This window comes from Siniperca chuatsi, linkage group LG4 (genome assembly GCF_020085105.1).
Source record: "Siniperca chuatsi isolate FFG_IHB_CAS linkage group LG4, ASM2008510v1, whole genome shotgun sequence".
NCBI lineage: Eukaryota > Metazoa > Chordata > Actinopteri > Centrarchiformes > Sinipercidae > Siniperca > Siniperca chuatsi.
In genome coordinates, this window is record NC_058045.1 from 20,002,830 (window position 1) to 20,029,249 (window position 26,420).

The 26,420-nt window shown below is 41.7% G+C and overlaps 1 protein-coding gene across 7 annotated transcripts in view; it reads right to left on the reverse strand.

The window, feature by feature from the left end:
* Positions 1-981: 981 nt before the first annotated feature.
* Positions 982-26,420, reverse strand: part of tspan9a (tetraspanin 9a) — a 164,706-nt gene continuing 139,267 nt past the window's right edge. For all 7 annotated transcript variants that reach the window (XM_044193368.1, XM_044193367.1, XM_044193364.1 and 4 more), the window contains 6 exons: positions 23,648-23,839; positions 20,648-20,722; positions 12,625-12,726; positions 12,176-12,307; positions 9,332-9,415; positions 982-6,234 (listed from right to left, as the gene is read on the reverse strand). In XM_044193368.1, coding sequence (XP_044049303.1) covers positions 6,163-6,234; positions 9,332-9,415; positions 12,176-12,307; positions 12,625-12,726; positions 20,648-20,722; positions 23,648-23,839 — 657 coding nt within the window. In that variant the 3' untranslated portion in view covers positions 982-6,162. The remainder of the gene's footprint in view (positions 6,235-9,331; positions 9,416-12,175; positions 12,308-12,624; positions 12,727-20,647; positions 20,723-23,647; positions 23,840-26,420) is intronic.

Genomic DNA, 26,420 nt, shown 5'->3' on the forward strand with positions numbered 1-26,420 from the left:
AGTGGTGTAAATCTTTTCATCTACCTCTCATCAAGAAAGTGAATAAGCATTATTTTCCAAAAGTCAAACTATTCCTTTTAAGAAAAACACTGCTTTTTATACTCCCATGTCAGTACATGCAATATAAGCTACTGCCAGCAGCTGGTTAGCTTAGCATAACATAAAGACTGGAAGCAGCGGGAAATCAAATTGTAAAATTGACATGTTGTGGTTTTACTGGGGTTAACTGCACCAGGCTAAAAAATAGTCTGGCACACAGCGCCCTCGTAAAACCAAGATATTTTTACACTTTGGTTTTTGTACAGATTAAACAAGCAAAATACAACATGTTAATAAGCTAGCTTCAGAGGTGTTTGTAGGTGGATTTTGTTATCATTGTCAGAGCCAGGTTAGCACTTCCCCCCTGTTTCCAGTTGCTAAACAGCTGCTAGCTGTAGCTTCATATTTATCATACTGACATAAGAGTGGTATCAATCTTATCATGGAACTCTTGGCAAGAAAGCAAATAAGTGTATTTCCCAAAATGTCAAACTATTCCTTTAAAAAAGCTTGAATAGGTTTTACTTTAATTGCATTTATATAAACACTGTAAAATTAAAATCTTTAGTGTACTTCCGACTGCACATTTAAATAGATCTTTTAAACTAACTGAAGTTTTAAAGAACAAATAGTCTAATGCATGTGTTTGCATGTGAAGTTGTGTCAAAACAGCATGACAAAGACCAAAAAGCCTCACTGCCGTGCAGTTAACATGATAGAGAGTTTACTCAGGGAAACATGACAGATTGAGAACAGACAGCAGCAGAAACAACCTGCATATCACCTCCACTGCAGGTTAACAAGCTGAATAATGCTGCGCAGGGACAAACTAAACAGTCTCATCAAAATGAAAGCCTTCCCAATTCAGATTAATGAAATGAGTTCTGGTAAGGATGGGGGGGGGGTGAAATGCTGTAATAACAATTAGGGGGAAAAAATATCCACGGTTGATTCCGTTCACTTTATTTCAGTACATGTTACTCATACAAAATAATCTGTACAAAGAGTCAAAATAGGTCATATTTTTGCATAGAAGGAACAGTGATGTAAAACAAAAAGCCAGGATGGAATGGCACAATAAACTCCACTCACTATCACACATGGGCCTGATAACAATTAGGTTTAAAAAGGGATAAAGCTCCATACAAAAATACTCTGCTGCTCACTCCGTGCTGTAGAAACACGAGACAAATTGGCGATGGTTCCCACTTTCATCATCTCCCTTTTGTTCTTTAAAAAAACCCTCTGCTCGACTGGCTGACTACCATTAGCTCATCTCAGCGTCTTTAGGACAACAGTCCCTCAGGTTTAGTTATTATTTTAAAAAAAGAGGCCATTTTAAGGCGGCGATGCCACTCTCTTTCATTCAATACACCATGGGATATGCTGCGACAGCGCTTCACTTTGCTCTTCATGCCAAGTCCTGTCTTCCAACCCCCAAAAAATCCAGCATCAAACACTGTTTAAATGCAGCATATATAATTGACAGGGACATAAAAAGAGAATACATCAGGAGCATCAAGTCATTAAACATGAAAGGCAATGAGCGTACGGTATCGTGGGATTTTGTGACACTCTTTCCTTTATTTAAAAAATAGTTGATTTAGAGAATAAAGAGACGGTAGTTCACCACCTAGTATAGATATTCAGAGTGCTTTCACATGTAGCAGAAAACTCCACAGGACAAGGCTGGCAGGTATCAGATAGTGCCACCCAGCAGAACACAACATCAAACACACCATTTCTAGAGCATACATTTCCACTGCTCAGATATTCAGCACTAGCACGGGGGAAGGATTAGGAGGAGATTACAGAAATAATATGTCGAAGGTGGCAAAAAAAAAATCCAAAACAGTTTCTGTGTTTAAATTTTTCACAGCAGACAAAACCCAATTACTGCATGTGCATTCTTCCTTTACCAGCTCTGTGGCTTACTGGGAGTACTTCCATTTATACTCCTTCCAAAAAAAACAACAAAAAAACATACGGAAAAATGTGTCTTACTACAAGATGCAAATGCAGTCAAATAAAATATGAAAACCATACTGACAAAAACACAAATTTACACTGCTCCTGTACTAAAGAAGAAAACTGAGGCAGAAAAACAAACATGGATGACGTATGGGTGGAAGGTATGTGTGTAAATGAGCATAAAAGAGCATTGGTTTTTCAGGCAATTCAGAATTAGAAAATGGCAATCAAACTGTCAATATAAATGTGATTACAAGTGGAGTAGGCAGTGTAACAGTAAGTTACATCAGTTGTAAATATTTACATCCGGGGCTAACCTACAGGGCTGGTATACTGTAGTGACATGAGCTCCGTGTTGTTCAGTCTCATCTAATAGATCATGCTCTACAAATACATAATCGGCCTTACACTGGCAGTTTTAAAAGATATACTGCAGATTATACCAGCACGTCCTAATTTATTTAAAGTCAGACGACAAGCGTGCAGTATGTCTTTAGTGGGCTTCACCCGATGCTATATGCCAAATTTTCCCTCTTTATCAATTCTGACCTAATTGCTTTAACTGCCTGTAGCAATGTTAAGACAGAAAGGTGTTTTTGCACCTTGTAGAGGAACATCGCAAAGACTAATCCTCTAAGAAACTAATTCTTAACGGTGTCATGTTCTCACAATGAGCGACAATGAGCTTCTGTCATGAAAAAAAAGACAGTAAAAACAGCTTACAACTACAGAAAAATAACAGTACATCGTATAAAAACAAACATTAAAACAGCGACAACAAATGTACAAAAATAACATCATTAAACAGCATTTGTTAAAATGCATTCATTCCTGCATTCTAAAAACACGAAGGAACATTTTCTCAAGAAAACCAGGTGACAGTGGCAGAGCTGAAAGGGAGTTCACACAGAGCAGAAAATGTCAGAATGTCAGCACAGTCAGATCAGTGGGTGGCAACGAGTTACACAGTTTGCATGCTGGGTCTGTATGGCGTCAGATTTGGAGACAGACACTGGATTTGTTTTATTTCCACTTTTCTCACATTTTCTGTGACTTCCGCGTTTAAACACTTTTCCACCCCATGCAAGACAAAGCAACGCAACAAAATATTTATCTTGGGTTTCTTCTGAACTCCTTGCCTGCAGTTAGGGTACAATACAGTCTGATTTACAGAACTAGTTGCAGCTATTTCTCCTATAACCCCTCCCGGGTGCAGAATATACCTCAAAGCTGTTTTGAGGCGTCCAAACAGCACAGCAGTATTTCTACAGTGTCAGTGCTGCCAGTTACCGTATATGTAGCGCCGGGTGTCTGCAGAGCGAGGCCGTAAATAAGGGATGTGTAGAGAGTTTGTGCAGGCAGCCATGCAGAGATGTGACCGCTCGTGCCTGCGCTGTACATCAGCAGCTGTCATGTTCCCCCAATGGACACAGCAAGAAGAGTTGGAGCATATGGGGGCAGGCAGTGAATCACAGCCAGCAGGGTCGCTGCACATCACAGCCTAAATCTATTGCTTCCTGATGCACGAACCCCCCTCTTCCTAAAACTGTGTCTCTCAGATTAAGTCATTATAAAACCAGTTAAAAAACAACAACATTAAGAATGACTTCAGGTGATACTCTGAGGCATACAGGCTACCAGACTGGAAGAATGTCTAATGAGTGAGTCTTGGTTGGTAATTTTTGTCCATGTAGCAGCAATGCACAGTGTCTGAGTTGCAAGGCTTCATCCAAAGCAACAAACTATCCTGTCAACGATTACCTTGGATACAGTTTAGAACGCAGCCACTTTTGGTCCCCATGATTTCTCTACTCGGCTTCCAACAGCAGCAAACAAATGATCACTTGTCTTCTCCCGTTAAAGGGTAATTCCAGTTTATTACAACTTGGTCTTATTTCTGTAGTTTGGCCCATTATTCCTATCAGTAATAGTACTGTAAATTCTTTGCTGAGATCTGGGAATGTGACAACATTTCTAAAAAGAAGTCTGATGGGGCAAGAAGCACATAGCCAATTGAAACAGGTCTGGGCTTGGACTCATTGACGGCTGTTGTCTGGTTGTTGAAGAAACATACAAGCCAATCAGTGCACTGGGGACGTCTTCCTGTGCCAGAGCCACAAAAATAGGTGTCCGAAATCACTCCCCATTTGCTATATAGTGTAGTGCACTATTTTTACTGTCCCACATTTTCAGTATCTGAATTCTGCGTATGAAATGTACGCACAGTGCCCTCCAAAACTCCCTAATCTCATCAGCAAGAGTAACTGAAAACACCTGTGTGGGTGTGTAGGGCAAAATAATCCCCCCTCTGTGGAAATGTTAAAACCATGTTCTCAGACCTCAGCATTTACTTTGGTGAGTACAATGCTATCAGAACTGATGACAACCATCAATCATAATCTGGCCAAAACTAAAATTATCCTTTAACAATAAGATAATCCTTTTCACCACCGCCTCTCACATGCTCAGACATTTTGAAGCCTCAAGCAGACACACTGGTGGGCATTTTCTTTAAGTCACCACAGCAGATGTAGAAGTATTTTCAGTCTTAAAGAGGCAGGCTGATGCTCAGGTCTCCTGCAGCGAATCAGACATAAACAGACATGTCCTACAGGGCATGTTGCCTTACCTATCTGTCTTAGCTTTGATCTGCCTACAGTCCCGCCACCCCTTCCTCTGTGGCTGCAAAAAAAGGATGCTTAATGTAAAATCAGTGAAGTTGCAAACCAGAGGTGTAACTGAACAGAAATGTCAGCAGAGGTACTGTGTTTACGTATGGAGCAGAAAGCCTATTGCTTTCTGACATTTGGGAAGAATATGGGGGTTGACAGCCAGAGAGAGAGAGAATGAAGAGGGCAGAGCAATTGGACGAGAGCTCAAGAATATAGAAGAGAAAGGCTCTAGCAGCCTCCGCTAACACAATTGGCAGCAGGGAGACAACATGTCTGCTATGTTTTTGCCCCTCGTGACCTTGCTTCTCCGTGTTTCTATGTGCTGTATTTTTTTTTTGATCTGCAGCTTGGACAATGTGATAAAATACACCCACAAAGCTACGCACACACACACACACACACACACACACACACACACACACACACACACACACACACACACACACACAATTCAGTCTGTATTCTCGAAGGGGAACTTCATCACCCAGATCTCTTCACTTGACAGTCCTGGTGGAGCCCTAATAAACAGCCATTTTACACCATTTGTATTGTCTCTCAGGGAATGGGAATACTGCAGCTGTGTGGCAGTAAAAAGTGTGTGTGTGTGTGCGTGCGTGTGTGTGTGTGTGTTCACAGGCAGATTTGTGCATTACAATTTATTATTCAGAGGATACTGCAGAGTTTGGTATAAAATAAATCCACTGATGATTCCTCACGCTTACATGACGTTCCTCCATCAAATCTCTATAGTTGAGTGAAAAAAGTAGGAATCATGGATTACATTAAACACCACCCTGACATGTCTGTGCCCCACCACAGCAACGTCACGTCAAATCCAACCCCAGACACACGCTGCATGTCTGAGAGCTCATTGCACTGATCTGTTCGACACTTACATTCCACAGGAGCGTCGATGACATAAAAAAAAAAAATGAAGACATTTCGACAACAAAGGTAAATCAGTAAAGTAGAAAACTAGCATGCCATGTTGGAACTTTTTTCATTTACAAGTGAAAAGGGGCTTGACTTTAGTCAACATGAGGAAAAAAGGGTATTATCAGTTTCATATGTTCTCTTTGCCTCGGAGTGGGGTGTGTGGGCAATAGTAAAGTCTTCATTGTCTCAAAGTCCGTCCTTCCTTTCCAGCAAATTGTTAGTCCAAGCAAAAAAAAAGAAATAAGAACATGAAATAGAAATGTACTCAAGAAGAGTGACAACCAATGGGATTATCTTCCTTGCCAAAAGTAAGTGTCCCTTCTCTTCCAGTTGTGTTACTCTTTGGCAAAATGAATGGTGAGAGGAGAGAGCAGAACAGAGCGGGGACACAGCTGGAATCTGTACAGAAGGTCTGGGAAGGGAGGGGGGGGCAAAGGATACTCTAAAGAGGTTATAAAGAGAAGGGGGAAGCAGGGGTGTTTAAATCAGAGTCTTATCCCATTAGGCAGTGGGGCTCCTTTCCATTGGGTGCCTCCCCTAAAGGCTAAGCATCGTACTTCTTCCCCGTTCTGTGGATGTGGTGGAACAGCGTCATGGAGAACGCCATGCCCAGGAGCTGTGGAGGAAACAAGAAGGAGATAGTGAATTTGTGTCTGCATGTATAGTGTATATGCATGTGTTTATGTATATGTGTGCACATGTGTGTCTCTGTGTGGACTTTTTGATGTTGATGCCTTGGGCTGCCGTGTGTTGTGATGCACAATAAATCCTGTGGTGAAGTGCGAGCACATTTTCGTTCACTCTCTTTTACTCAGATGGCCTTCAAACGCGAGCTCTGGAATCTTTGTGATGGAAAACATGTACAGCGTGCACAAGCATTAAGTCAATTAAGTAAATTGAGATGCCACTGAATCAAAGTAGCCAGCTATCTCTTTGAAGTTTCCATTACCCCTGATACTTCTACATCAAACACAGTCATAAGGCTGATCCTAAAACCATTATCTGGCAAAGTTCGCATGGCAGGGAATCTGCAAAGTGCTGTATGGTGCATAGTCTTTACTCAAAAGGCAAGGTGGACTTCCTGCAAACAGCCTCCACTGGGGTTTCCTACGGGATGTGATTATGCCAGGGAAAGCTGCTGATTCTCTTTCTTTAGTTTCACTCAAAACCTAATTCGCAGGGCTGCTTCAGAGAAAATGCTACCTTAAGCTGCTGTCAATCAAAACATGAAGTGCCATTTGAGGTAAACATCCAGCTTAGGGGGAGTTAAGACCAGTGAAAAACTGCCTTAGTGCTTCAAAACCAACCCGGTTATTTACATGTGGTTCAAAGTTTTTGCTGTCTGCTTGAGACAGCATGGCCAGTCGCTCCGACAAGACTCTTCAAAGCACAGTCATATATAAATACGGCTGACATTTCTTAAACCATTGTGGGTGAAGTTAAAGAATACATAAAGGCTTTTGTCAAAGTCAGTCATATATGCTGCTAGTCTAAATCATTCATAAGCCAGTTCTCTGTTCCTCTGGCTATTATGTGACATTGCATTGAGTTGAGGGGCATCAGCTTTTCATGATGCTCATCACTCTCACGTCCTCCACCTTGCCTTCAAGTCTGCTAATCTGACAGCTCAAGGTCAATTTTCTCGACTCTTCCACCCCTCACCTGAATCAGAGTGAGGAGAGAGAGAGAGAGTGTGTGTGTGTGTGTGTGTGTGTGTGTGTGTGTGTGTGTGTGTGTGTGTATAGAGAAGGAGCGAGATCATTAAAATCAATGTCAGCCGAGTCAGTGTTGTGGGGTTTCATTCTGCATGAAGACTTTATCAGTCTCCAAACAGGGCCAATATTTGTCACTGTTCTGCATGTGCATACTGTACGAGTGTTTGGAGAAGAATGACCAGACAGAGAGGAGATAGTGTCAGAGAGAAAAGAGTCTGTGAGTTAGAATAAATACATGACAGCATGTAAGAAGAGTGTGTTCTTGTCATGAATACACAGTGATCTGAAGCTAGCCAATATACCATGCTGACTTTCTCTCAGTGAGGCTGTGAACTTACACTAAAGCTCAAGCACCATCTTCCCCTGAGAAATGTGCAGAATCTTACAAAACTCAATGCAGAGATTTCATAGTGAGGCCACCTTGCTCTGAATGAACTAAGGTTTCATGTATTAGCAAACTGAAGACTTGTCTTGCATGAGCACAGTCACAGGGAGCGCTGGGAAAATAAAGTGTTGAAAGCATTAAAAGTGAAAAGGAAGAAGCACAGTGCAGGAAATGATACATTGCATAAACCGAAATTTTAAGTGCCTTTCCGCCCTCCTGTTTTCATCCGTATTTTCAGTTTGTGTATAACAAAAACCAGAGTGGAAAATTCAAAAAACAGTCAACATGTTGCAAAAAAAGGGATTGAAAAGCTGATGTGTGGAGGAAAACAAAATGCAACAAAGTGTGATGGAAACAGACATGATGTACAAGAAGCACATGACTTAAGCGTCACTCAAGCATATGAAAACATCAGATCTGTGGTGAATGATATGACTGTAACATTCCTCAAATTAGTATGTGAAACAAACATAAATGACGTATTTCCATCACATGTTCTGCATCGTTTCTGCATTTTGTTTTGCAGATTTTCCGGAAATTCTGTTGAAATTTGTGCCACATTTGGATGGAAAGTTAACTATTAAGAAGTGAGTGACATAAATGTATGATACGTAAAGGTCCATCCATTTACATAAGGCATGAGGCAGGGTACCGGTCTATCACAGGGGGTGGCACATATAGACAAACAATCAATTTAGAGTCTCAAATTGTCATCAACATGCATGTCTTTAGACCCACAGGGACAACATGCACTGGCTGTTTCTGGATCCAGACCCAAGACTGTCTTGCTGCCATCGTGCTTGCCTATTAAAAAGACATCTCCGCGTGAGCTAAAAATGTTTCAACTTGAGCGAAAACTTCCCACTTATCCCGGGGTTTTATGGCTTCATTTCATAAACGTACAGACTACAGGAAAAAGGAGAGACTGGAGGAAGATTACAGAAAGTGGAGTTCCTGATGAGTTGTAAAATCAGTTGAGTTGTCACACAAACACAGCAGCAAAGACACTTTCTGCACACACATGGTCGGTGCATTGCTAGCTAGCAGCAGCTAACGCCTGTGCAGTTGGCATCTTGACTGTCTGGAGCGAATAAACATAAAGAAAACACTCCAGCAGTCAAATTTGTGCAAGGCAAAGTAAGTGGAAAAACTACTGCAAAGACAGTGAGAGCCTCACTGTACAAAGAGGAATAGATGTAAAGAAGAGTTTAGGGCAAAAAGAGAAATGGTACCTTTGGAGGAATATCTATCAAACCTCCCTGCGACTCTATACCTGCTCCTCTATATTCAGTATCTCCACTCTCCTATCTTCTCATGGCTCCTTATACATGACTACAGCCTGCTTGGCACAAAGCCAGGTGGCTTTGATTCTCCCAGACAGGATCGGGGTGCAGAAGACAGTGACTTCAATATTTCAAGATGTGTGGGTGCCCAGAACGCCCACTGAGCACAGGCCTCATAACTTTCTCAGTAGATGGTGGTGGCACTGAGGCCACTAGATGCACATGTTTTTTTTTTTAAATAAACATGTTGAGAAGAAGAAACAGAGAGGGAAAATAAATGGGAAAAACAAAAACAAATGGAGAAGGAAAGTTTATCTCTAAGCCTCCTACCTGCACTACCAAGATCACCATGCCTATGGTTCCCAGCAGGTGCTTGTTGTCATCCAGCCATTCCTCCACTTTCTCAAAGCAGCCCTAAAATGGAACAAAAGCTTGTAAAGATACCACTAAAGAAATGTGCATTTTCAGTGTGGCAGAGGAAATCATGTCACTTACGCAATAGGGCTCGTAGCCTGTTTGGTCACCTAGAAAAACCATCCAGTTCCCGCTTTTATAGAAAAAATACATCTCTTACATATGAGATGTACCCTCGGATGAATGAACTACCAGGTGAGGTGTTAAAACAAATGAATTACCCATGAGCAATGACTTTTATATATATATATAAAAGGTTGAGGTGGGGTGAAAGTGGTGCCCCTTCTTGAGTGTGGGTGCTGAGGCAGCATGTAAGGCTTAACTATATAGTGTGTGGCCGTCTCCTCTGGGCAGGATTACACACAGGCTTTCAGTGCTGCGCTTTCCCAATGGGCCAGCTCAATGTCTGTCTATTCTCACTTTGGCAATTATATTACAGCTTTTAATCCCCTACTTTGGACCTGCTAACAAACCACATGCCAGACCAATAGCAGATTAGACTTGTAATGGGGGGAGATTGGTGAACATTTTGCTGCAAGATTTTTGGGAAAAAGGACTGTTGTCTCATGCATAATGGAAAAAAAAATCCAGAATTCAGCAATAAGACGAAAACTTTAAAGCTACTTTAAGTACACAAAAGAGGGTTGTAAAAGCAACTACTGAACAGATGGACCAAAGATTTAAAATATATAAGATTTATGAATTTTATGTCCCCTGTGAATCCATTACTAACATCAGTCAGTGTCCTATATCCACATAATTATTATTTAAAACCACATACTGTATATTCAAACAAAACTTGATGTGAAACAATAAGACCGTATGGATCTGGCTGATGATCCCACTAGTGTTATATCCATAGACGAATTATGAGACAATGGGCCACCTCCTACATACGGTATGAGCAAGACACCCAGACATAGTGGTTTTGTGTATCTTTGTAGTCATTTTGACTCTTTGTATTCAGTCTCTTTGTAGCTGTTTAATTGACTTTGCAACAAGAAATGTCACTTAAAAAGAAGCTGTGCCCAGTACACCCATTCAGTAATCCTTCCATGGTTATATAATACAGTGTGTATAACAAATAACATTTATGCACATTTACAGTGGGTACGGAAAGTATTCAGACCCCTTTAAATTTTTCACTCTTCGTTTCATTGCAGCCATTTGCTAAAAATCAAAAAGTTAATTTTATTTCTCATAAATGTACACTCAGCACCCCATCTTGACAGAAACAAAACAAAACAAAAACAGAAATGTAGAAATTTATGCAAATTATGAAAAACTGAAATATCACATGTTCATAAGTATTCAGACCCTTTGCTCAGTATTGAGTGGAAGCAACCTTTTGAGCTAGTACAGCCATGAGTCTTCTTGGTAATGATGCAACAAGTCTTTCACACCTGGATTTGGGGATCCTCTGCCATTCTTCCTTGCAGATCCTTTCCAGTTCCGTCAGGTTGGATGCTGAACGTTGGTGGACAGCCATTTTCAGGTCTCTCCAGAGATGCTCAATTGGGTTTAGGTCAGGGCTCTGGCTGGGCCACTCAAGAATGGTCACAGAGTTGTTCCGAAGCCACTGCTTTGTTTTTTTAGCTGTGTGCTCAGGGTCATTGTCTTGTTGGAAGGTGAACCTTCGGCCCAATCTGAGGTCCTGAGCACTCTGGAAGAGGTTTTCTTCCAGGATCTCTCTGTACTTGACTGCATTCATCTTTCCTTCAATTGCAACCAGTCATCCTGTCCCTGCAGCTGAAAAACACCCCCATAGCATGATGCTGCCACCACCATGTTTCACTGTTTTGGGATTGTATTGGGCAGGTGATGAGCAGTATCTGGTTTTCTCCACACATACCGCTTAGAATAAACGCCAAAAAGTTCAACCTTGGTCTCAGACCAGAGGATCTTATTTCTCATAGTCTGGGAGTCCTTCATGTGTTTTTTTGCAAACTCTATGCAGGCTTTCATATGTCTTGCACTGAGGAGAGGCTTCCGTCGGGCCACTCTGCCATAAAGCCCCGACTGGTGGATGGCTGCAGTGATAGTTGACTTTTTGGAACTTTCTCCCATCTCCCTACTGCATCTTTGGAGCTCAGCCACAGTGATCTTTGGGTTCTTCTTTACCTCTCTCACCAAGGCTCTTCTCCCACGATTGCTCAGTTTGGCTGGGCGGCCAGGTCTAGGAAGAGTTCTGGTCATCCCAAACTTCTTCCATTTAAGGATTATGGAGGCCACTGTGCTCTTAGGAACTTTGAGTACTGCAGAAATTTATTTGTAACCTTGGCCAGATCCGTGCCTTGCCACAATTCTGTCTCTGAGCTCCTTGGGCAGTTCCTTGCTCTCTTCCTGCTCTGACATGCACTGTGAGCTGTAAGGTCTTATATAGACAGGTGTGTGCCTTTCCTAATCAAGTCCAATCAGTTTAATTAAACACAGCTGGACTCCAATGAAGCCGTAGAACCAACCTCAAGGAGGATCAGAAGAAATGGACAACATGTGAGTGTCACAACAAAGGGTCTGAATACTTATGACCATGTGATATTTCAGTTTTTCTTTTTTAATAAATTTGCAAATATTTCTACATTTCTGTTTTTTTCTGTCAAGATGGGGTGCTGAGTGTACCTTAATGAGAAATAAAATAAACTTTTTTGATTTTAGCAAATGGCTGCAATGAAACAAAGAGTGAAAAATTTAAAGGGGTCTGAATACTTTCCGTACCCACTGTATTTACATGCATTTACATTACAGCCAATGTGAACTCACCCTGTTCCAGAACATGTTGGTGGAGTTACGCCCACAGTTCTGGTAATGCTCCTGGCAGCAGCGGTCAGGAACTACCTTCTCCTTCAGGGCCTCGTGCCAGTCGGTGTATGCTATCACACCACAGCACTTCCACTGTGAATGCCACACACACACACACACACACATTGGACACAGATTAGTTAATGCTTCCTGTCAGTCCAAGGAGACCTCAAACTAACTTTAATGTAATAAGTATCATAATTAGTCCCTTTGATTTAGAGGACTCCAATAATGGAATGAAGTGTGCTTCAACAGCCAGTTTTGACCTTTAAAGTCACATTAATGACACAGCTACAAGCCAGGAAATACATTAGCTGGAATATTTCAGTAAAACTTTGCATTTAGTGAAGTGAACGTTTATGCTAATGTTTCTAATACTTGATGTAATGCATGGTGTGCGGGCTGCCTACCTCTGCCTGGATGATGTTCCAGGCATTTCTCAGGCCTATGTTGTTTTCTGAGTTATAGAGAGCCAGCCCATCCTTCAGATCCTGCTTTGCGTTCTGTCTCACCTGGAGACGAAAAAAGACAACACCAGCCTTGGTTAGAGACCTTGGTTTAAAGGGGTTGGTTGAGCAAGAACTGTTGAGTTTTAGCATTAATTAATTAGTCTTTATATTGGAATAGACAGTTGAAACTTGAGTGTTTGTAAGGGTGCATTCACATTATTCTGCTCTTTTCAAACTGCCGATCATGGTGGTGTCCATGGCGTGCAGTGAAGTACTTTTTAGTGTTTTCAGAGGATTGTGTATGATTGATCATGGATTGTCAACTGACTAATCATGATGAAAAGAGTACATAGACAGCTGACGGCAACAACTAGAATGTAAAGACAGAAAATACCAGTGGAAAACGACAGCAGCTCAGTTACAGGTAACCTTTTTTCTTGTCATCTAAAAATAACCCTACAAGTGACTTGGACTTTTGCATGACTGCAGATCTGACACAAGTCATGTGTCGCTTCGCTCCACACACACAGCTTCAACATGCCCTTCAGCAGAGCTAACAAATCATTTTCCTCTTGACTGAACCCCAACAATGCGCTCAGGGTTGTGTCATGTCTGATGGAGATTAATATCTCATTAGATGTGTTAATGAGATACAAAATCAGAGCTTTAGTTCTCCTGCAGTTTGCTTTGCCAGTGGGGATTTGCTAACTGCCAGGATAGATTGAGAGGCGCTTCAGATAAGGGGTAATTATTACTGGGAAAATGACATGGACTGCCAGAACCCTGCTGTACATCTTCACAGGCAATACAAGTTATATCACAACAAAAGGAACGCACTTGCTTTAATAGTTAAAGCTTAAGGCCTCAGACTATGCCCAGAAAAAAAATTCTGCACACAATAAGTCATAAATCCTTCAGTTAAAAAATAATATAAGCAGGAAAAATGAAGCAGCCTGGTAGATAATGTCTGCTTTTATAAAAGAAATACAATTTTAATGTCATTTGACATGTGTAGCTCAGCAGAGACCTGTATTCTGTACACTGCACTGTATATGAGAGACATACCAAACCTTCCTTTGATCGTACAGAAAACTAGATTAAGTTTTAATTAAGTGGTTAAGCAATTTATTGGTGGGAATAAAACCCCTCAAACCCTTGTTTTCTGAGCTGCAAGGCATAAGAAAACTATTTGCCGAATTAAACATAAAAATGAAACAGATTTTTTTACTGAGCAATTAAAGTTTCCCTGGCAATAAAATTATTTAGTAATCATTAATCATGCAAAACCCATTTATAACATTCTCTGAAACACGATTAGTATCATTTCAAATCAAATTCTTCTTTCTCACTCTGTAACTTTGCTGATGCAAAGGAGTGCATCTGTGTATTGCACCTCAGGCTGCAGGCCCTACCATATCTGTCCTTGTGTAGGAAAACAAGATGAAGAGCAGCATCATCAATCTCTGCCTCATACTTTGTTTCTATCCTCTATCTTCTCCTCTCCATCTAGGCTATATGGTATGCTGCTCGCTCATTACTGACTCCTCACTAACAGTCACTAGAGAGCAGGCCTCCCCCCCACTACAATAAAAATCATCTTCAGGGTCTCCAATAAGTCTCTGTACATCTTCCATTTCATGTGTGGAAGTCTTTGTTACAGTGTGAAATGAAACTTAATGATCCAGATTTACCACTAACGATAGGCAGACAAATGGCTGCAGAACAAACAGGGATTTGATCATGCAATGCTCTGCCCCATTTTCTGCTTGCGAAAGGAGCAGATACAACACATCTTTGTTGCATTAGCCTATTTTTTCTGATAAGGAAAACTAACTTCTTGACTGAAGCTCATGTTGCTGGTACTGGAAATTGTTCACAAATAACAGTCCAACATCATACTTTGGCAACGTTTAACTCCAGGTAAGTTTCCTCTCAAAGTTGCCACCGGGCATCAATGCAATACCTAAAGTGTGGCATACTGGCAAAACCCTGATACATGGCTCATACTTCTCATTAAACAGATAAGCTTGTGGTTTCCTCTGGGCTGACCAAGTCCACGCTCAGCAATACAGGACAGCACATTCATCACAGAAATCTAGGGTTCAGCTCGGCCAGCCGGGCCAACACACATCAGTCATTGAAAGCAAGAAAACAGAGGGAGACGTGCAGATATACATGTTGACAGGGCGGAGGAAGGAATAGGCTTTCTATCCAAATTGGTGTGTGTTTTCTGTCACTGTTCACAAAAGCAGAGAACAGAGAGTGGGTGGTGGATCATCTGATAAACACCTGTCTGTCACTTGAAAAGCTGTAATAATACAATACACCCAAGCCAGTACTGAAATGACCAAATGGTAAGGTATTAAAGCTTTTCTTTATTTACTTTTTTAGTTTGTCTTATGCTTTTTTTTCCTGATCCAAGCACAGAGACTTTAATAACTCCAGTGCAAGGACTCCCTACTGTCAGAATTGGGCCCCAGATCTGGTGACATGTAAACACCTTGGGAGCCAGGTACACTGGGACTTGTCACCATGCAGACATGGAGCCACACTGCTTGCTCATTATCAGAGTACATAGCCATGTCCGAGCTGACTGCTCCAATTTTTATAAATGTCAAAGATCCGGTCTTTTCGTTGGTGTTTCAATGTTGCACCTCAAATCCAATTTTCCTGTTCAGACAGCAAAGGTTACATCTGTGCCATGTAGGTGACAAATTCTGCCATGGAAGAACAAATTTAGAGATATGCGAGTTGTACCGCAGTGTTGATTCTCTTGTATTTCTTTCTCATTAGTTTTGCCTCTGAGAACGAACAACTGGTTTCTCAGAGGGCAGTTTGAGCTCCTCACAAAAGTATTGCTTATTTACAGTTGGTGGTGTGATGGGTGTATAGAAGAGCAATTTGTGTATTGTGTGAGTTTTTATTCACTTTTACCCAACTGCTATTTATCACTTTGAGCAATTACAATCTTCAAACGATGTTACAGTGTTTAATTCCAAATGAATCACAGTCTCTGCAGTACTAAAACAACAACAACAACAACAACAACAGCAGACTATGCAGGTGTTTTAGTAAACATATTACCACTCTGAGAAAGAAGCCAACTAAATGAAAAAACAACCCATCTGTGAAACAAGACAAATGGTACATACAGTATGTAAAAATGTAGCCAGATAAAAATGAAAGTTTTTAGTAGTCTGCCACCTTCTGTTGGCGCTACGCTCACTGAAAATTCTCTTAACATAAACCTGTTATCTCAAATTGTTTGGCCACTTGGGGCAGCAAACACAAGCTGTGAACAAAACACCAACATGTTATCACCTTCTAAGTTCATATGACTAACAAATTAGAAAAAAGTTGCTTGTTTCCACATCCAGCAGCATTGGAGTAATATTATCATTCATTTGGAGTTGTGTCTCTGGCCATGTGGCAAATGTAAGTCTAATATTCTCTGGTTTGGTCTCCACCAACTCCAGAGAGAAATATCTGGCTCTTAACTTTGTCTATCTGATGTTTTTTGCAGACAGCTGCCTGCTGTGGCCGAAAACAATGTGTGGGAGCGGTGAGAGTGAACCAAAACAGTAAAGTTGAAGGCTGGAAAACCAAAACAATAAGCTTGAAGAGTTATAATGCACTGTAGAGCTGAGGGGAACTGCAGAACTGTCACTCCTTCCTTTACTTGCACATTTACCCTCCTAGAATACTAGGGCAGGTTCTTGACGCATACACATCATAACACAACATACTGTACCTATCTGCACTCTGGAAAAACAATAGATTCCTATGATGATTCATGTGAAAAGCACATGTTTTGGAATGAAAAATTATGGCTTATTTGTACCATAGCTAGAGATTTGCCTTGACAACAATGTGGTTACATTTAGGTCAAGTTATTTTGGTTATGGTTGAGGTAACTTTTGATGATGATAAGTGGAAAACGATACGGTCCTAATTAATACTGCATGTTACTAACTCGACATCATCTCTCTTCCGTAGTTCTGTGCTTTCTCATTTCTCCCCTCTCTCCTTCTGTCGCTTTCAGCAGGTATTTCTGCCTCTGGAGCTGCAGAGACTGGATCTGTGGTTGAGGCCCACCCGCTGCCCCCGTGTTCCTGCTCGACAACTGCTACTACAGTTGTTGTTATTGGCTCTGTTACTATTATTGTCATTATTATTCCTATGACTTTCATTCCTATTAATATTACTCTATTCATATTAATATTACCACTACCATTACATTATTACAATTAAAAATTTCTAGGTGGAATTTGCATTGTGCTCCCCCTCTTCCCTCTCCTTCTCTCTCAAAACCTAACACGGCAGCGGCAGCGCCCACCATTGAGTCTGGTTCTGTCCAAGGTTTCTGCCTGTTCTGGCCACTGTTGCCAAGTGCTTGCTCATGGTAGGATTTGTTGGGTCTCTGTAAATAACATTATAAAGAGTACGGTCTAGACCTGCTCTATAGGAAAAGTGCAATGAGATAACTTCTATTATGAATTGGCGCTATATAAATAAATTGAATTGAAATACTTTCATAACTATAACTTGGATTTTTCCATTAAAGCAGGCGTCAGAATCGTGCCAGTGGTAAACTGAAAATCCACTATTCTTCAAATTTCTATTCCCTGTCGTACTCACCTCATCTCCCCCCTCTGATCTCATCTTCAGTCTTTAAACATGACTCACTCTATGAAGTCTTAATCAGCTACACAATTCAGAACAAACTGTCACTTATTTGAGTGTTTCTTCAAATGAAAGAAAGCAAGTCTTTTTTCTGTATTATCAGATCACAGTTGGCTTAACTCCAGTCAGCTGTACAACAGTATTGAAAGAGTGTTACCTCATAACCAAACATTAACGTGACAGTCACACCCCATCTTCCATCATTAGCTATATACTTTTCAAGGACAAACTCATATCAACCCATAGCATCTTCCCTTTTCACATCTTATTTGTTGCATTCACTCTAAGGCACCTCTTTCAGTGTTCAGTACTCTTATACTCTCTTCCACAATAATTCTTCGGCCACATGTATACAGGGCACACTAGCTCTACTTGTCACATCCTTTGATTCTGTAGGACCCTAAGAACCGACGCTAACAATATTTTACTGTTGCTCTGATTGCACAGCTATGGATAAGTGCGTTAGCTAACTGCCTGGAAAAGTGTAATAAATGATGTGGAGATAAACAGGATCTCACCCAGAGGTCCTCAACAGCACATCATTAAACAGGATACTTAATTCCCTCAGTTGCTCTCCAAGCCTGTGCCGGGTAGCCTGAGGCCAGGGCACTCGACAGAGAGCGAGGGGAAGACCCCCACTACTTCTCTGTAATTGGTCTGGAAAAAGAAAAGCATGGCCAGGGACTGAACATAATTCTGTACACTATTTCAACATATGACTAGATGTGTCTGCTGGTTTGTTGGATTGTTAGTAAGATAAATCATGGATGTTGTAAGGTCATTTCTGTTCTCTGAAATGGTCTTTTATGTGACTAACCTCCCTTCCTCCTCCATGACATCATTGCCTTTCTCCTGACTCTCTTTCTAAAACTTTACAGTGACACCTCTCCTCTTTTGCTCCTCTGTTCAGACTATTTTTATGTAGTTCTCCCTCTCTCCTCTAACAACTTCCCTTCCTAACACATTCATCTTCCTTCCCTGCCCTGCCTTAGATACTGCATCTCACCTCCCTTTTTCTTTCACCTCTTTCCACCTGCTTTCCCTCCATACGTTCCCCCCCTCTGCATTTTCTTTTTCACCCACTCTCCCTGCATCCCCGTACACATTCTTTGGAGCTTCCCTTCTCTGCTTTCCAGGTTCTGCTTCCTGATTCTGAGTTAATAAACCTTGGTGTTCGGCTCGGCGTGTTGGGTCGACGGAGGCACAATGAGGTCACAGCGTTAAAGACGGATGGCTGTAATCTGGTTTGTGGCCCAGCCATCTGCTGTAGTCAGCTGGTTGCTAACTGCAGGGCCAGCCTTTATTATACTATGGCCTCTACATGGCATTTAATCAAAGAGCTTAACACCACTGAGCTGTGGCGCGAGAGAGGGGGTACCTACACAGAAGCCATACCTGGATGCAAGACTGCTGCAGTGGGGAAGAAGAGAGAGAGATTCTCCATTAAGAAGTAAGCGCTGTACCTCTTAAGCAGGATTAAACTGGTGGAAATGCAGAAGTAAGGGGTGAGACAGGGGAACTGAATAAAAGCAGTGAAAAAATGTGTTCCTCCAGCAAAACAGATCCTATATGTTCGTTTCTTCCTCACATCTCGTCGACAGCTTGTCACCCGGAAGGATCACAGTGGTGTCACTCATGACTTAAAGTTGACCTATTTGAAAGACTGTTTTGCAGGCCTCTGTTGATACACATTTACAAGCTGCCAACTACTATATGTCTTCCAGACTGGTTAATAAATGCCTTGTGATTAGAAGATCAAATAGGGGAAGTGAATTAGTGATTCTTCTGATCACAGCCTGTAGCAGAGGATGAGGAGAGCCTCACATGGCATACTAGATTTCATTGGAGAGAAGCCAGCCAGGAGGAGAGAAAAAAACAGAGCAACATTTGAAGGCCTTGTGTGACTGTACACCAGTTGTACTTATTCAAATCTTTCACATTCTTTATCATAAAATGCCATCTGAGTAATAGCACCACACAATTTCCTCAAATTTGCAGGACATCGTATTTGGAGGCTGTCTGAAAATGCCATCTGCATTAACATATAATTTGTTGTGATGGCCTTGCTTTTCAATGACATTTGAAGACCAATAAAGGGAAATAAATTTGGTAGTGATCAGCATTATTGTAGTCTCACATCCAATTAGGTCTAAGCCAGGTAAGCCAGTAAACACACTTTAATTTGGCAAGATGGGAGAAACATAAAATACGGGTGCTATTCACTTGTGTGAATGAGATAGTTCTCCCCGACTAACGCCCTATCCCTTACTAGTGCCGACTCATTTGATTTCACATTTAAGAAATCCTCAACCCTACTTGGCTGTCTTTTCCTGACTTCACAGGTAATGGGAAGGTGCTACGTTGAAGTCAAGAGGCACTCTATTAAAATTCCACCAGAGGGATCAGGGTTTGGAGTTTTTTTCCCCCAAAGTTAAGCCGGTAATATTTTGGAGATAAGGCTGCAGACATATTTACTCCTGACAGGGTGTGCCTCCGAGACCTGATCCAAATCTGAGAATGGATTGGCTGCTAAATGAATTCCTTTATCTGCCTGAGAGACTAAGTTTGAGCAATAACCTCAGAACAAAGAGGGAGAATTAGCCGGCGTCCCAAGGGCCGGGTGACATAGAGACTTTGAATATATAAATAGACGGATCCATCAACAACGTGTCCTTGAAAACAGATAGAAGTCTTCATTGCTTTTCCCGGCAAGACATTTGTCATCTTCAGGATGAAACATTTGTGGGGCGATTTAATTAAACATGGAGAAGAATCTAGTCTGTACATGAATGTCAATAATCTCCAGAGCTTTACATATCGTCATCTGTTCGCCACACAGACATACACCTGACTTGAGCCCATGCAAGGGTCATGGGAAATGTGCTTAGAACCAATTACAGGGAGCCAACTGGTCGGGATTGGGCTGCATTTTGTGGCCTAACCTTTGACTGCTGGGTTAATGGCAGAATGAAGACATTCAACCTCCTGTCTGAGAAACAACCAAATATAAAAAAAGTAAACTCGGATCCCCGGAAGCAACTGGAACATGGATATGTTTATCACGCTAACACTTTTTATTGCTTTGTGCAGTTGTGTGTGGTCCTGTGTGTGTGTGTTTGCGCAAGCTTTAACACATTAACTTTCCAAGTCTAGGGCATTCAAACTGGAATGTATGCCTCACAACCTTGGCATGGATAAGCCGTGGTGAAGTGCATAAAGAAAATGTTACCAGGTCAACTGGAACAATAACAGACGTAAGTTTTAACATTCAGACACAACATGGAAAACAAAATTAACTTACCTTATCTGAGTACACAAAGAACAGAATGAGTAATATCAGCTCTGCCAGAAGAATTATCAGCAGGACAATGAAGAACTGTCAGAGAGAGGGAGAAGAGCCTTGTTTTAACAATTCCTTTGGCAGTATTGTAAATCTACTTTGTCATGCCTATGAAAACATGTTGAATACAAATCTGATAGTCTAGGCCTCTGTTGCAGTCCTTTGTTTCTCTGAGTGCTACAGGAGGTGACATTCATCACATATGTGAAAGTTTTTATACATTTTATAATAAACTCTGCATCTGTGATTTGTAGTGCTTTTGATTCACACTCTACCCTCAAATGCAATGTGTGAATGAGTGTTTTCTTCTTATCTGTGCATGGAAACATGATCAGTCAGTTTAGGTTAAAGGAAGAGTTTTGACCTTTTGTGAAATACGCTTTAAATTTGCTCTCTTGCCAAGAGTTAGATGAGAAGAAAATTCTCAAATCTGTACTGCAAATATGAAACTACAGCCAGCTGCCCGGTAGCTTAGCTTAGCATTAAGACTGAAAACAGAGGGAAACAGCTAGCCTGGCTATATCTGAATGAAACAAAATCCGCCAACACCTCTAAAGCTCACTAGTTGACACATTATATCTTGTTTGTTTAATCTCTACAAAAACCAAAGTGTAAAAAGGACACGTTGTAGTTTCATGGGGGGTTATGTGCTGGACTGAAGTCTCCACTGGTTGCCTGGCAACCTTACTGACCGTGACAACAAGACTCCAGGAAGTTACTTCGTCCAGCTAAGAAATAGCCCAGCACTTAAACAAACAAGATATAATGTGTTAATTTGTGAGCCTTAGAGATGCTGGTAGGCAGATGTGGTTAAACAGGGCTAGCTGTTTCCCCGTTTCTAGTTTCCCGTTTGTGCTAAGCTAAGCTAACTGACCCGCTGGTGGTAGCTTCCTACTTAGCGCACAGACATGAGAGTGGTATCAATCTTCTCATCTAACGCTCTGCAAGAAAGCAAATAAGCGTATTTGGTAAAATGTTGAACTATTCCTTTAAGGTTACAGTCAGTGATCTCAGTTTGTGAGCAGAATACACAGCAATTCAGATTTCCCAATTATAAAATGAAGCACACACTCAACACAAAAACACTTAAACAGGAGAAGGAAAGACAGAAAAAGAGAGATGAAGGAGGAGGTGGGAATGACAGAGGGAGGGAAAAAAAGGAGAATCTAAGTGCCAGAGGGCTTGTGAATGTGTGACAGGAGGGGAAGAAGGTTTAATACCTCCTTAGATTAATTTCCAACACAGCCTTGCATCTCATCTACTATTCACCTCTCACAATTGACTCCTCTTTAGCACAATATTTACCAATCTCTTCTGCACAGCATGGGAGGAGGCACGCAAACCTAGATTTTAGAAAACCCCATTAATTCCAAACTCATTTGGCAGGAAGGGGTAAGCTAATATTTGTGTCAAGGCCCAAATGAAATAGTTAAGACAGTTTTTTGTTGGTTGAGTATCTGGGTTGCCAGTTAATATGTATCACATTTTCCTGGTGCAAAAAATTCAAGGAAAAGCCTTTGTACACTAAATTAGTGGCACTGTGATGGCTCTGTCTGAGAATATGTGTGTATGTATTCACATGCAAACCCAGCTTTGTGGGCGTATGTTCTCATTTGACAACAATTCACGCTTTCAAGGTTTTAAAGATTTGACGTTTCAGCCGGATATTTCAGCGTTTTCTCTCCCACTTTGTTTTCTGTTTTTTAAATTTGTCTCAGTAAACAATTTTTGGCAGCAAAAAAGAGAGACTGAAAATGTACTGCAAAGGATGTCTAGGCTTTGAATATTTCTAATCCAGAGAGAGTTGTCCTCAGAGTAACTTCAGAGAATATTCAGAGATAATATGTCAAGGTAGACGCTTGGATCTGTTTGCTCCGGTAGATCTAAACCCACTCTGATGTTTCCACGTCCCTGGGTGTGCGGAGTCGGACAGGCAGACTAAGAAAAAAAAACAACAACAACAACAACAACAACTAGCAACAACAACTCTGCACTAAACAGAATTATCGTGGCCAAATATTAAACACTGCCACATGCAGATGTAGCAAGAGACTTAATGAGAAACATCAGAACTGCTAGATTTTCCATTAAATTTCCCTTTTTTCTCATTCCAGCCGTCTTCCTCACCCCCTCCATCTCCCTCCTCCTTGCACTCCGCTCTCTTCCTCTCTCCGCTTCACAGTTGTTAGGCAGGTGAAGGAAGCCATGTCGAACACTGAGGATTTGGTGGAGCTTTTGACTGATGCAAGAGCTTCAAGGGATTGAGCTGTTTGTGGTGTTAAGTACCCAGAGCCCCAACTCCACGTCTCATTTAAAGTTTCTATACATGAAAGTTTTTTTTTTTTTTTTGAAGCCTCATTCCATTGGGTGAACTTTTGTAATTAACTTGTACTTAAGATAAAACACTTGTAAAACTTGGTTAAACATTGCAACATCAAGACAGAGGAGTCTTTGTAATGAATAACAGAACATTCTCAAAAATATCAAGTGCCTTTAGTGTGCTATGTACATACAGTAATTTAACCACGTTGGTGACACAAAAGGGATCTTGACTGACAGATCTTTCACTGGGCCATAGAAATGACATGATTGCGTTGGTGTTAATTTGCAGAAAGGGAGAATCACACTGCTCAGTTCCAATTTTCCTTTGTGAGCCCCTGAGGTTTGATACAATGCAGACTGAACTCCTGTCAGTCGTCTACCTCCGCTGAGATTCTGGCTGGAAGACAAATACAAATATGCTGCTAAGTTCTCGCTGGCCTGTGACCAGTGTGTGTAGGTGTATAGACACATATGTGAGAGGCTGTCTCCACAAGACATTTCTGTCAATATTTTCATGGGTGACATGGGTGAATGTGAGAAAAATATATCCAAAGTAGGAGAGAAAGAGCAAGAGAGGAGTTGCAGTGTGTGCATTTATGCTTGGACAGTCGCCTGCGTCGGTATGTAGATTTAACTCACGCTCAGAAGCAGGCACTTGTTCTCCTTGATGGCACCCAGGCAACCGAGAAAGCCTGTTACCATGACGATGGCGCCGATGGCGATGACCATGTTGGCAGCCGACAGTGAGGGGAATGAGGGCGAGAAGGTGGCGAAGCTGCCCTGGGACACAGAGAGCCAGATGCCTACGCCAAGCAGCCCACAGCCACATAACTGCAAGGCAAGAGATAAAACAGATGACAAGGTGAGAAAACAAGCAACAGAAATTATTGACAACCAAGTTCATTTTCAGCTCTCTCTTGGCATATATTGCTCATACTGACTTTCTGAACAATATAGTAATCTACAGTGTAAGGTTGGCTCTGAATGAACACAAATCCCAGCTCAAAAAGCCCAGTGCAACAGGTTCAATTTCCCTCTGGTTGACCGGGGAATTGCCTACGCAGTCATCCATCACCCAAAACTGCTCAAAAAACAAGAGGGTTTACACCAATTACAACTTGATAAGCCAATAACAGCTCTGCAAGAGATTAGAGCAAAAATTGGACTTGGGCCGTCCTGGTTTTGCACGTTTGAGCTGATTACGTTAAATCCAGAACAAACACAGATGTAATTACTGCCACCCTCTAAAACGAAAAACTTCCAGCCTTTCCAAAATCCCCTGCAGTAGACTTTAACTTCACCTAGAGGGAGCAGTTCCCTAATTCCTCTCTGCCACCCTGCCAGGCCCCTGCTGATATGTGTGAGGTCTGCAACCTGAGTCCATTAATGCAGGAAAGTGTTTATGGAAGGCTTTGATTGGAGACGTGGAGTGTCCCACCTGCTGATGTGTTGGTCCATCTATCAGAGATAAGAACCGTACAACATGCCTACCACTCTGTGAAATATAGGCTAAGAGGTAAGTGGTGACATTTTTGCCTGCACATAATAGAAAGAAATACCCAGGGCAATCTTGAAAAAATCCCAAATGAGGTAAAATATGGAAAGGCACCATGGTAAATCATCGCACCGCCGCCCTTTCTACTCTTCTATTCGCACCGCTCCCCTCCTCCTTTCTCATCTTTGCTCCGATGCTCCAGAACACTTCCTAATCCCTGTCAGCAATATGTACAGCACACGCCGAGGCACACATTCATATACATGTACACACACAGCCATCATCAGGTAGGAATTATGGATAAATCTCAACTGCTTCCTTTTTCTCTTTCAGAATAAAATAATGAATCCACCAAACGCAATGGTAATTTTCTTGGTCTGATAAAGTTTAACTGACAAATAGCATAACTGTTTATAAACCTGCAAATGTGCTGCAGCACTTTCGCAACAAACAAGTGTGGTTTCAGTGTGACTAATGGCACAAGTCTGTTGATCAGCCATGTTGCACTGCACAAACAAAGTGACTGAATGCATATTACAAGTCCAGCAAACTCAACATTGGCTCTCAGATATTTTAGGTGATGACGTGTAAGATAAACTTTGGGTTTCAAATGCAAGCCTGATGAGGTGGTGAGAGACACCTTGGGTCTAATGAATCCTATAGGATCTGTAGATACATAAACTGAGTTCAAGCAACCCCCTCTCAAGTGTCAGATGAATGCAGTTTCCCTCTCATTAACCTGTGACCTTTGAACAGTGAGGTTTGACTTTGTGCAGCCCAAGGATGAGAGTGCTTCAGTATGTACACAGCAGCACACTCTGGTGGATGAATGATACAAGTGCTCTCCTGAGGACATACGAAATGACTAGATGCAATTAAAAGTGAGGACACAAAGAATCAAAGAATCAGGCCTGTACTTAAATGACTCAGGATAGATAAAAGCCCTGTTTGAGAGTGCTCAAATTCCAGCACTGATTCACTGCGCTGCTCCTGGTGTGATTTTGTGAAAGATTGGAGTTGTTGCGCTAACAAACAAAATCTGAGTGCTGCTGCCAAGTCGAAGGCGAGGGGGGCTGCGAACAGAGCCCGCCCAGCAGATTCTGAGACTTACTCACATATGGATGACAGTAAAGTCGCACTGGGTTTCTCAATATGAATGAAGGAGTGGGCTGAGTAAGTTAGATCACTCCTGAGAGAAGGAGAAAGAGAGGTGCAGTGGTGCTCGAAAGACTTTCAATCATCTATCGTCTAAATAATTCAGGGGCAACTGTATTCACTGGGAGGCACACGCTGGCCCTTTATGCTTCCCTGATTAAAAATGGGAGAATGAAACGTCAAGTGAAAATGCTAGTAAAAGTCATGTCCCTATGCAGAGCGGCTAATACAAGGAATCACAACTGACATTCTTCAGAAGGCCAGATTATATAGAGTGTGAGGAGCAGGGGGAGGAATAGTAAGTTTAAGAGGCCAGCTAGATAGAGTGGATTTACAGCTAGTGAGGGGAGCACCGGGAGGTTTTAGAGTCCAGGTGGAGAGGGACACAGGGCCTTCACTTAATTGTATTTAATGCCCAGTGAAGGGAGCTTGTCCAAGTGTGTCGCTCTCTTAAGTGACTGTGAAACCACCCAGCCTCCACTCAATCGGTCTGATCTGAGCCTACCAGGAGCATGTTCTAATCTCTGCCCTGCTTCTTCTACCACCACTACTACTACTACTACTACTACTACTACAAGAACACGCTGTCATCAGACCTCTGTGTCGGGGCCACAGGAAATACCTCCAGTATAAGCTCTGATCTCTTCTGTTATCTGACCTTGGTGTGTGCGTCTGAGCTTGACCTCAAGCCTCTCAGCTGAGCTCCTTATCTACTTTTAATTGTGGGAGGGTCATGTTTCGATATCCCATCTGCGCAGAAGG